This window comes from Helobdella robusta (assembly GCF_000326865.2).
Source record: "Helobdella robusta unplaced genomic scaffold HELROscaffold_8, whole genome shotgun sequence".
Classification (NCBI taxonomy): Eukaryota; Metazoa; Annelida; class Clitellata; order Rhynchobdellida; family Glossiphoniidae; genus Helobdella; species Helobdella robusta.
The window spans coordinates 3,905,124-3,917,288 of NW_008705459.1; the positions used below are offsets into that span (position 1 = coordinate 3,905,124).

Sequence of the window (12,165 nt, forward strand, 5' to 3'; positions counted from 1 at the left end):
TCTTGCCTTTTTCTTACTTTTTCATCCTTTTTTATTTTTCTTCAAATTGTTTTTATTATTTTTGTTATTCGTTATAAAACCGCGCCAGCCGAAACATTCCAGTCTCGCTCGCAAGCATGAAATTTAGGGGACCATCATTGTCGAATATAACATCGATTATGCTGACAGCGTCACGATAATACGAAGCAAGTTTTGAATTTAGAGTGCACCTAACCCGGCGAGGTCGCGAATGATTTTTATTTAATTTTTACATTAAAAGCGATCGTTAGGATTGAAAAATATGAGCTTGGAAACAAGTTCTCTTCTATTGTTGATGAAACTCGAAATTAATTAAACGCGTTTTGTCTCGTCGTCGTCATCGTCACTGTCGTCATCGTCACGAATGTAATTAAAACTACTGTCTTTCTCGTAACTATGGTAACGTGAAATATTTCATTAAATGTTGACCTAATTTCGTGACTTGACCTCCTTCCAATCCCTAACTCCTTCTTATTTATTACACGGTTTCTCAAGCGAACAAATATTAAAAAAGGAAACAAATGTACGGCTCAAGTGCCATGGGAGGTTTTGTATCTGTGAGTGTGTGTGTGTCTGTGTCTTTGTATCTATGCGTGCTTATGTGTGTGTGTGTTCTTTTTGTATCTATAAATGTATGTGTGTATTCTTCTGCTTTTTTTAAGTTTGTCAGTGCGTCTTTCTATAGTTATTCCTAAGTGTGTTTATATTTACATACAGGGAGACACAACGAAACACACAGCACACACACACATATATACATACATACATACATACGTACATACATACATACATACATACATACATACATACATACATACATACATACATACATACATACATACATACATACATACATACATACATACATACATACATACATACATACATACATACATACATACATACATACATACATACATACAAAATTTGTTGTCTTCATGCGGCGACGACTTTTCCACCGCTCGTTTGTTGGCCATGTCCAGCGTTGCCAGCTGTGGGTGGTTGAGATCGTGGCCCAACACCTCTGTGGGCACCAGGCTTGACGACGAGTCTGTGAGATTTGCCATTGGCTTCAGACTTGGCCTGGTCATTCAGAATAAATACACGTGCCGATGTAGCGCAGGGGCGGACGAGTTTGGGTACCACGGTTTGGTTTGTCGCCTGGGTGGGGGCCGTCAACTACGTCACTCAGCGCTAAACGAATACATTTGTCGGCTCTTCCCCAAGGCTTCAATCCCGGTTCTCAAGGAACCATCCGGCATTTCTGCGCATGATGGTAGGCGCCCGAACGGATGCACACTAATACCTTGGAGAGCCGACAGATGTTTGGCGTGGGATGTTACGGTCCCTGGCACCCTCGCCGAACGATACGTAAACCTGACAAGTAAAGAATGCGGTTTGGCCGCGGCCAGGGCAGCGGACGAAAAAATGAAAAAATATGGGAACGCCTTTCCCTCGATGGAATTCTTGCCAATATGTATCGAGGTTCTTGGCCCGATGGACCCCAACACCCTTAAATTTCTTAAGGCAATATGTAAAATGATCAGCGTCAGATCAGGCGACAGCAGGGAACTGTTTTTCGCAACTAACCACATTTCGTGCTTGTTGCAGCGGTTCCTGCGTGTCTGTGTGCTTGAAAATATCCAACTGAATGCCGACATGTGCAATTAACTATAAATCAAAGTGTTAATCCATTTGTTACTTGATGTTTGACGATTCAGTGTCACTCATCATGTTTTGGTTTTAACATACATACATACATACATACATACATACATACATACATACATACATACATACATACATACATACATACATACATACATACATACATACATACACACATACATACATGTATGCACATATACATACATACATACACATATACATACATGCAAACAAACATACAAACATACGTACATACATTTATTTATTCATCAGGCATGTATCATATCTGCACACGTATGCTTATTAATAAACATTTCCTGTTTTTTCTCACAGGGAAATTTTTAACGTCATTGTTTCTGTTTTCTAAGAAGAGGGGAACACACAAAAACGTCAAGACATCATTGCCAGCCAGCCAGCAACAACATGAGCAACAACAACAACAACGTGAAAGTAACAAATAAAGAATCAAATGGACTCAATTAATGCGGAAACCGACAACAACAACAGCATCAGCAAACTTTGTGAACGGAAACAATGATGACAAAAACACTGAAAACATCAACAATAGAACTAATATTAAAAAAACACAATTCCGAACATGACGCAAAACAAACAAATTCACGGTAAAAAAACTACACCGCTAACACAACAAACAACAACAACACCGCTAACACAACAACACGGACAAACATAGGCAAACAAAGCGACACTCTTTTATACCGAAAAGTGCGTCCCGACAATTAAAATGCCATGAAAACGGAAGTAAACATCTTTTTAGTGTCTTTGGATCGTCCCCAAAGAATCACACGCACATGTATATAAGAATACACTTATGTAAATATTTATATATCATTGTGTTTATTTACTTGTTATATATATATATATATATATACCGACAAGAAAAAACATTCACACACATACACACATATTCACGCACACACACATTCACAAGTAAAAACACGCACATAGAAACATCATAAACAATTGTCACATACACTACTGTAGACAGACACATGCATCTTACTATTTATAAAATGTATATATCATACCTACACACGTACAAAACCTCAAATGACTGAAGATGAATGGTAAAAATTGCAATGAAAGTTTAAAGTAGAAAATCTTGTAACAGTGCATGCCATATAACTAACTAGTTTCAAATGAAAAAATTAAATTGGCACACAATTAAAAAATCGTGTGCCTGTTCAATTCGCGACAGTGAAACAATCAAATGAATTCACAAATGTCTACATGGTTAAAGTATGAATAATGCTAAATGCACAGTAAAATTGCTCAAATATAAAATCAATCCGTGTTAGCATGTAAATAATAATAATATTGGCATGGCGTCAAATAAAAAAAAGATCCTATTTCTAATCAGATGTCAATATCTATGCAAGAGGCTGTGTGTGTGTTTGTTTGTGTGTTTGTTTGTGTGCGTGTGTGTGTGTGCGTGTGCTCACTCAGGTTTTATTGTACGTGTTTGTTGTAAGCATATTATACTTGCATGTACGTACATAGATGCAGCATGCAGTTAGATATTTGCTGTTTGGGAGAGTATTGGAGAATATTCAACGACCAAAAAATAAAAATTGTTTACATCAATTGTACATCATTTGTAGATTAATATTTTTGTGGTGGCAGTAACCTACAGCCCCCTTCGAACTAACCCCCCCCCCGTGATACGTTTCTATGAACGCGCAACACAGCACACTTGCACAGGATAGCAATTCTTATTATACGTGGATTTTCGAGAATCATCAATAAGTTATTCTTTAAACGAGTAGATGGAAAATATATTTCTTCGGCACATTTGCACGTGCATGCAAGGTTTCGCGGTCAAGCGCACACAAACTCAACACAGACAAGATGAAACCATGTGTGAAATCATCACACATATACGTACACGCACGCACAACATGTTTGGGTAAATGAAAGTTTAATGGCTTACAGTGCGCGAATCATTTTTTAATATTGTGAAAAACTTTTTTGGCATTTGTATTTTAATGAAAAAAAAAGTTGAATTTTACGAAATAATGTTGAAAATTGTTCAAATCTGAAGAATAAATCATATTTTTTTCTGAAATATTTTTTTTCAAATTTTGTTCATAATATTTTTGATGGATTCAACAACACAGTTGTGGTGGGAATGGTTAAATTTGGAGAGTGTTTGTCTTTTTAAATTTTGAGATAGTTAGAAGGAGAGTTATGTAGTTGAGTATGGTGCTGTGATTGATGATTCGTTCTTTTGTTTAGTGTGGTGTTGGGTGGCATTGTGTAGTGTGGTGTGGTGTGGTGTGGTGTGGTGTGGTGTGGTGTTGTCGAGTGAGCAGGCTTTGGTGTTGCTAGTGTTTTATTGCGTTCGGTTTGTTTCATCAGCTTCATTGATTCATTTCGACGTTTTCAACTAAACTGTTAGCCACTGTAGTTTTTCCACGCCTTACCTTGTTTTATTTTTTTTATATAGCTTAATAAAACAGAAAAATTAGATTAAAGGTTTCATAAAACTTATTGACAGCCGTGCAGAAATAACATCCTAGCTAATAAATTATTAATATTTATAAATAATTTACACAAATGTATGCCTAAACAAGTACTTGAAACATACATACACAATGTATACAATAAACAATACACAATAAATACATATTATGTATTGATGCATCACATTCATATGCACGTAGACAACAAATACACAAACTATACACAAACACATACATTTACCCATACTTTTGAACATTCAGCATTGATTCCAAAATGAACATGGTCATATAGTAGAAGAGTAGAAGAGTTGTTTTGTTTACAGGCAGACATGTGTTACATCAAAACCAAAGTTAAAAGTAAAAAAAAACAAAATCATGAAAAAATAAAATGAAAAAGAAAAAAAAGAGCAGAAAAGAATTTTATTAGTGCACGTACAACCTTTACATGTTGTTTTATTAAAAACCTCGTAGCTTCTCTTTTATCTTCCTTTTATTTAAAACTTTTAAATTTAATTAAATTATTATTATTAAAGAACAATAAAAATATTTTTTGCTGCTACGACAAAATTTACAGCCGCTACCACTACTACTTACCGCTACTACTTTTTACTGAAACACCATGACCATCTTCAATTCTAATTTTACAATTACTACTTCCACCATTACTTATATTATTATTTCTTTAATATTTTTATTACATTTGCCACTGAAAACTCTAGTTCTACTACCACTACTTTGTTGCTGCTACTGTCATTGCTTATATAGTTACTAGTATTGAAATCATATCTACATTTCATGTTAGTACTACTTTTATTAATACTATTATTACTAATACAGCTAAAAAGGATAATACTATGTAACTAAATTTATTTCTACAAAGCCAATCTTCAGCTAATGAAGATTTATTACAGATATTCGCATTTTTATTATTCACATTTTTAGTAGTATAGCTACCATTAGGCTAAAATTTTCCTTCAAAATGCTACTGCACCGTCTTTTTTATCTCTGGTAGAATCGCATAAAAACTTGCGTAACACGTGCAAGTGCAAATTAATTAATTTTCTGATTTCCATTTTAAATCCATGTTAAATTTTTTTACTATTTGATGAAATTACAAGCAAAATTTGATACAAGTAAATATTATAAACGAAGGCAGGATAAATTTTTTCATTATCGCCGAAGTTAAATTTTATTTTATTTCAAATTTTAATGTAAATTTTAAATCATACAGAAACTCGTTTGGTGGCTACATTGATATAAATTGATATCATACATATATGATATCATTCTATGCCAGTAAGCAAGTGAGGCCATTATTGTCATTAAAACAAACACACGGTGAATGATCAAATAAACGTGAAACGAGAAACAACGCATGTGATGGACGGGTTCCCAACGTAATCGAATCCGGTTGCAGCGATAGTAGTGCCCGGCACTTTACCGCTACACCGTCGCGGCGCCCACTACTACTATTACTACTACAGATGCTACTACAACTACTGTTGTATCAGTACTGTCATCTGAGGAACGTTTGAAAATTTTCTTTTGGAAAAGCACTGCGATTATTTTATGTTACTGCTATTGACTGCTTTTAGCATTGATCTCGTTGTTGTTGTTGTCGTCGTCGTTGTTGTTGTCGTTGTTTTTGTTGTTGTGGTGGTGGTAGTAGTCGTAATAGTGTTAGCAGTAGCAGTAGTAGTAGCAAAACTAGTAACAGTAGTAGTAGCAGCCACAGCAGCAAGTAGTATTTTGTGTGGTAAGTAATTTTCGTTCATGATGGGAACTTGAGTTAGCGTTTGCGTGCTTACCGTGTGATAGTTGTTGCCAGCTTACAATGGCTGAGATTAATTATGCTGTTGGATTGATGATTGATTGACTGTGCATGGATGGATGAATGGATGGATGCATGAATTCATGGCTGCATAGATGAATAAATAGATGATAGTATAATTAATTAAATAATTAAATAAAAAAACAAATCAACCCATAAAAACCCATAACAATCGATCAATTAATTATTTAACCAACTAGCCGACTGATCAATTAGACAAAAACTCAACCAGTCAATCAACCAAACATTCAACTCCCAATTAACTAACTATATAACTATATAATCAATCAACCAAACAACAAACCCAATAACCAACTAATCAATTATTCAATCAGCTAGCTAATCAACATCAATCAATCTCATCAAACAATCATCTAACCAGCCAACCAATCAGACAATCAACCAACCAGCCAACCAGCCAACCAATCAACCAGTCATAAAAATCATTCAACCAACGAGAGTCAGCGAAGCATAATGTTCACATAAATTTCGCAAATTCTCATTTCAAGCGTGCATTAAAACTATTAATTATCATAGACGACCAATAATAAAAACGTGAACATTAAAACGGAATGTTACAGTCAAACCGGTTTATAATGATACGCATATCGATTCGATACTTTTCGAGTTTGCCAGTATTGAAACATAATATAGAATAATCAATAACTGCCTCTCTCTCACTCTCGCTCTCTTACACTTTCTCTCTTTCTCTCTTTCTTTCTATCTATCTATCTATCTATCTCTTTATTTCTTTCTTTTTCCTTCTCTTCATTTTTTTTCATATTTTCTCTGTCTCTCTAAATATTTTTTCGATAATTTCATCCAGTCATTCAGTCTCATATGATGATTATTATTGATTATCTTCAGAGTAATATTAATTTTATTATTATTATTATTGTTGTTGTTGTTGTTTTTATTGTTATCATAATAAAAAAAATCATGAATTTTATACCATCACCTTTGTTTTTTATTGTAAACATGTAGAGGAAACCAGCCAGCCAGGGCAAGAAATTTGATGAAACAGCAGCATCGTTGGCAAATGTGAGCCTGTGTGATTGAGTACGATGAGGAGAATGATGAAGAAAATGATGATAAAAATGGTGAAGAAAGTCACGACAATGGCGATGATGATCGTAATCGCGATCACAACCATGATGACGATAACTTGTTGAGTGAGTGAAAATTATGATGATGATGATGACGACGATGATGACATTTGCCGTACTCATAATTATCAACAAACAATAGTAATATGGCTGTTATTGACGAGTTCATCAGCTTACACAAACATACAACCATATAAAGGATGACTACAAAATTATACCATAGCAAACACGCACATACTTAAGTAAAAACAGCATAACACGCATACACACATATATACATACTCCCATTCAAATGTATAACCACACATATTCAACACATATAAAACCAGGCACACACACATACATACGCTCATATAAACGCAAACCTTTCAAATAATAATTTCATCATTGCCTCACGTAAAAAGTTTAATATATATACATAAGAATAATTATTATAATTAATATATTTCTAAATATGTTATAATTGTAATAATAAAGCAATTAAAATAATCTTGATGTAATGTTCGTTTCATGTGGTTTGAAATGACTAAAAGATCAAATGTGATTCGATGCAATGATAATACATTATTTTCATCATTTAATTGAACATATTTTTAAAATAATAATTAATGCATTATATGGTAATGTAAACTGTACGTGAGTTTATGTATGTGTAAGGATTGTATCTATGTAAGTATGCGTGCGAACAAAAACAGCCAAACATCTAACTGTACTGGCAACATATTTTTCTCATCCTGTCAACAATGTCGACATTCATATTTTACATTCTTATTTATACAACAAGCAAAAATTTTTGAAACAAACAAGTTTAAAAATTTATCACAAAATCTACACAAGAGCTTTTCGAAATCGATCTACACAAACTCAAAAAATTGTTCCATCTATCTTTTGAAAGAATTCATACATCTGTGGAACTTTTCCGCCAAGTCCTGTTACATTGCTAATTTGCGGCATATCATTCTAGCAGCTTGATTCTAAACTATCTGAAGTTTAGACAACAGTTTATCAGCTATGCCATATAGAAGACTGTTACAATAATCCAATCTAGAGTTGACGAAAGCGTGTACTAATAATGTCACTGTATCTCTATATCTGACGTAGTTGGAACATAAATTTTTTAACCAATAGATTGACTTGTGGACCCATTGTCATACGGAAGTCCATCTTCCCAAATTGGTGACCGTTTTACTGAAGCTTTTACTGAAGTCATACTGATGTTACTCAATGAGGGCTTAACCGCTGACGTTTGTTGCCACGTACCAGCCAACATGAACTTAGTCTGATTCAACTTTAGCCTACTTTGACTCAGCCACGAGCAAAATCAGATATCGTTTTCGTCAGTTTCTTTAGACATCTCATCCGGAAAACATGATGGGATGTTTGTGTTTATGTTTGTTTGATAGTATATTGTATATACCTATGAATAATGTCTGTGTGCAGAGGCCGATCTTGAAAAACGGGGTCCAGAGCGTTGCGAGCATTATTGTTATTAAAAGTCAGTAAAACTCCTTGTTTTAACAGAAAAACATTGTTTTATGTCGAAAAATTTACGTGATAAGCAAAGCCAAAAAGTCGTTGGCCTAATTTTGGCCAAACTATCAAAAATGTTGGACTTTCTAAATTTAAACATTTTCAACATTTTGGCCTCCTCCATCAGAGTTTTTCTGATCCTGCACTGTGTGTGTGTATGTATGTATGTATGTGTGTATGTGTATGTGTGTGTGTAAGTGTGTGTATGTGTGTGTGTGTATGTGTTATTGTGTTTAATGTACAGGCAGTATACATTTTTTTCTAAGCAACAACTGCTGTCAGCCGATCATCAAATTTTGATGTTATTTTAATTCTATTCATTTCATGTTATTTCGGGCGTGCGTGCATAAGTTTCGTAGCAGGTTGTCATGAATATAATGATGATGATGATGATGATGATGATGATGATGATGATGAGGATGATGAGGATGATGATGAGGATGATGATGACGATGATGATGATGAGGATGATGATGAGGATGATGACGACGACGATGATGATGGTGGTGGTGGTGATGATGATGATGATGACGACGACGATGCTGATGATGACCATCCAATGATTTTGAGAGCCACATACAGCCCCGTAAGTTTCACTAATTTGTTATCTATTAATACTACTACCACCTAATATAATTGCACTAAGCATGATAGCATCTAAACTACGGTTTTTAATTATAACGGTCGTTATTGTAGTCGCGTCAGTGTCGAAGTGTAGTCGCTGTTTTCAACTGTACATCTTGCTGGTTGCTATTGTAATAATTACATATATATATATATATATATATATATATGTGTGTGTGTGTGTGTGTGTGTGTGTGTGTGTGTGTGTGTGTGTGCGTGTGTGTTGATGATTTTTTAATAAAATTTGTCCTAATGATAACCAATCATATTGGCGTGGTTGTTTATTTTGATGCACTTGTAATGTAATGTTACTGCGATGATGCTTAATGTCATATGCGTACTCTAACGTATCTTAATGTCATTTTTGTAATTCATGCTGTTGAAAGGTTGCTGACATGATGCAAGTAATTTATTTTATCTGTCAGACCTAAACAACAGTTTAAACTTATGATAAACCCTAAGAATACAACAACAACAATTACTACTACTACTACAACAACAACTACTACTACAACAACAACATGATGATGAATAAATTACACTAATGACATCAACAAAACATTAAAAAAATCAAATAAAACAACAATACATCAATGTTCATAAACACACACACACACCCACGCGCGCGTACATACACAAACACATGTACACACATTCAAACATACATATACATACATCTATGATGACAATATATAAAAGCTTTTAATTATAATTATTTGTAAATAAAATTGAGACAACTTCCATGACAATAATACCAGACAACTATACCACTACCTCTGCTAGTGCTGCTGCTACTGCTGCTACTACTACTACTACTACTACTACTACTATTATTATTATTATTATTATTATTATTATTATTATTGAATTTTTATTATTTTTATTATTATTACTATGTTTACTGAAAATGAAATAATAACAACATTAAAAAAAAGTAAATTCATTAATTAAAATAAACAATAACATCAACAATGACAAAAAGGCAATAACACAAATAATGTCGGCAAGCACACACACACACTCACATGCACAAACACACAAACAAACGTACGCACACACGCACGCACACACACATTCGTCACACTTCATTTGCTACTTCTAACGAATTAAATAAAATATGGTACACGATGAATGCCTTGACGACGACGATGATGATGACGATGATGATGACGATGATGATGACGACGATGACGACGATGATGAAGACGATGATGACGACGACGATGATGGTGATGATTATCTGATTATAGTAATGACGGTTATGAAAAGGCTGACGATGACAGGATGATGACAACGATCCGAAGTAGACAATAAAGTCTAGGAATGATTGAGAGTCTTGATGCTTTAACAGTCGTCAATATTTTTTTTTTTTTAATTAAATATTTTATTTATTTGTTTGAAAATAAATTTATCAGACCAAATACAAAATAAATGCAATTGTGTTAATGTTTAAATATACGTAAACTGTGTGTGTGTGTTTGTTTGGTGTGTAATATATATGTATTTTGGGTTCAGACTGTATATATTTATATATGTAAATACATGTATATGTAAATATATATATATATATATTTTTACAATATTCTATAAATTCTACCGAATGTTTGGCGTTAATATGTTTGTAGTTCGTTTTTTCGATTTTTCTCACTAAAATTTTTTGGTAAAAATTATGGTCTATTACCAACATTTACTCGAAGTTCTGCGACAAAAATATTGTAAAAATTATGGTCTATTACCAACATATATATATATATATATATATATACAATATATCTTGTCTAATCTATAGACTTTTTGAGACCACTTAGCTGCACATCTATAAGGTTAACATAATGATGGGTGGGGTGTGTGTTGGTTTGTTGATAATGCGTGTGTTTTTGTTTTTACGCATTTGTATTTGAGCATATGTTTGTGTCTGTGTGTTTGTGTGTGTATTTGCACGTGTGGCGTTTTGTTGGTCTGTAAAAAGCTATATCTATTTCAGTTGCTTGATTTATGTTATACTTACAAAGTTCCAAAAGTTGTTTTGTCCTAACTAATTATTAGATGGTTGTAATAAATTATAATTTATATTGATCAACCAACAATAAATATATATATATATATGTTTAATATATATATATATAATATATATATATATAAATATATATATATATATGTTAATGTATGTATATCTTTGTATTGCGGTATTGTTTTAAAGATTTATTAGCTGCACAATGTGAATGAGAGACATGCAGACCGGTCGATAGGGTTTAAAAGTATTTGTAGTAATAGTAGTAGTATTTTTGGGAAGGTAATAGTAGTAGTAGTAGTAGAATGAGTACGTTATAGTATTAGTAGTTGTTGTAAAAGTAGTAGTAGTAGTAGTAGTAGTAGTAGTAGTAGTAGTAGTAGTAGTAATATTAGTAATAGTAGTAGTAGTAATAGTAGTAGTAGTAGTAGTAGTAGTAGTAGTAGCAGAAGTAGAAGTAGTAGTAGTAGATGTAGTAGTTATAGTAGGAATAGCTTTTGTTGTTTGTTGTAGTTGTTGTGAGCTTCTACGTGTTAGTAGGGTTATTGTGTTGTTATTGTTGTTGCTATGTTTATGCTTAGTTGTGTGTGTAGCAGTAAGATGCTGCTGTTGATCGAAATTTAGTGTGGTTATGTTAAGCTAATTGGGAGGTACCACGTAAAGTTGTAGTTATTGTTATGGTCATCATCGTTGTTGTTGTTTTCGTCGCTGTTACTTTTGTTGTTTTTGTTGTTGTTGCTGTTAATTATTTTTTGTATTATATGATAAACATAACAGCGCTACAATATTTTAAGTTCATTTGGATTAAGGGTGAATCTTATGTTGTTGTCGTTGTTGTCGTCGTCGTTGTTGTTGTTGTCGTGTTGTAGTTGTTGTCGTTGTTGTTGTTGTTGT

At 33.4% G+C, this 12,165-nt stretch overlaps 2 protein-coding genes across 2 annotated transcripts in view; one reads left to right on the plus strand and one right to left on the minus strand.

Annotated features, from left to right (window-relative positions):
* Nucleotides 1-64: 64 nt before the first annotated feature.
* Nucleotides 65-1,613, minus strand: HELRODRAFT_165686 (hypothetical protein; the record flags this gene model as incomplete). Its single annotated transcript, XM_009032210.1, has 2 exons — nt 65-209; nt 1,225-1,613. 2 exons carry the CDS (start codon nt 1,611-1,613, stop codon nt 65-67), a joined length of 534 nt encoding a protein of 177 aa, XP_009030458.1.
* A 9,479-nt stretch (nt 1,614-11,092) lies between these two features.
* Nucleotides 11,093-12,165, plus strand: part of HELRODRAFT_165687 (hypothetical protein) — a gene marked incomplete at both ends in the record, with an annotated part of 3,274 nt that continues 2,201 nt past the window's right edge. The window contains one exon of the mRNA XM_009032211.1: nt 11,093-11,104. Within this exon, the coding sequence (XP_009030459.1) occupies nt 11,093-11,104 (12 nt within the window). The remainder of the gene's footprint in view (nt 11,105-12,165) is intronic.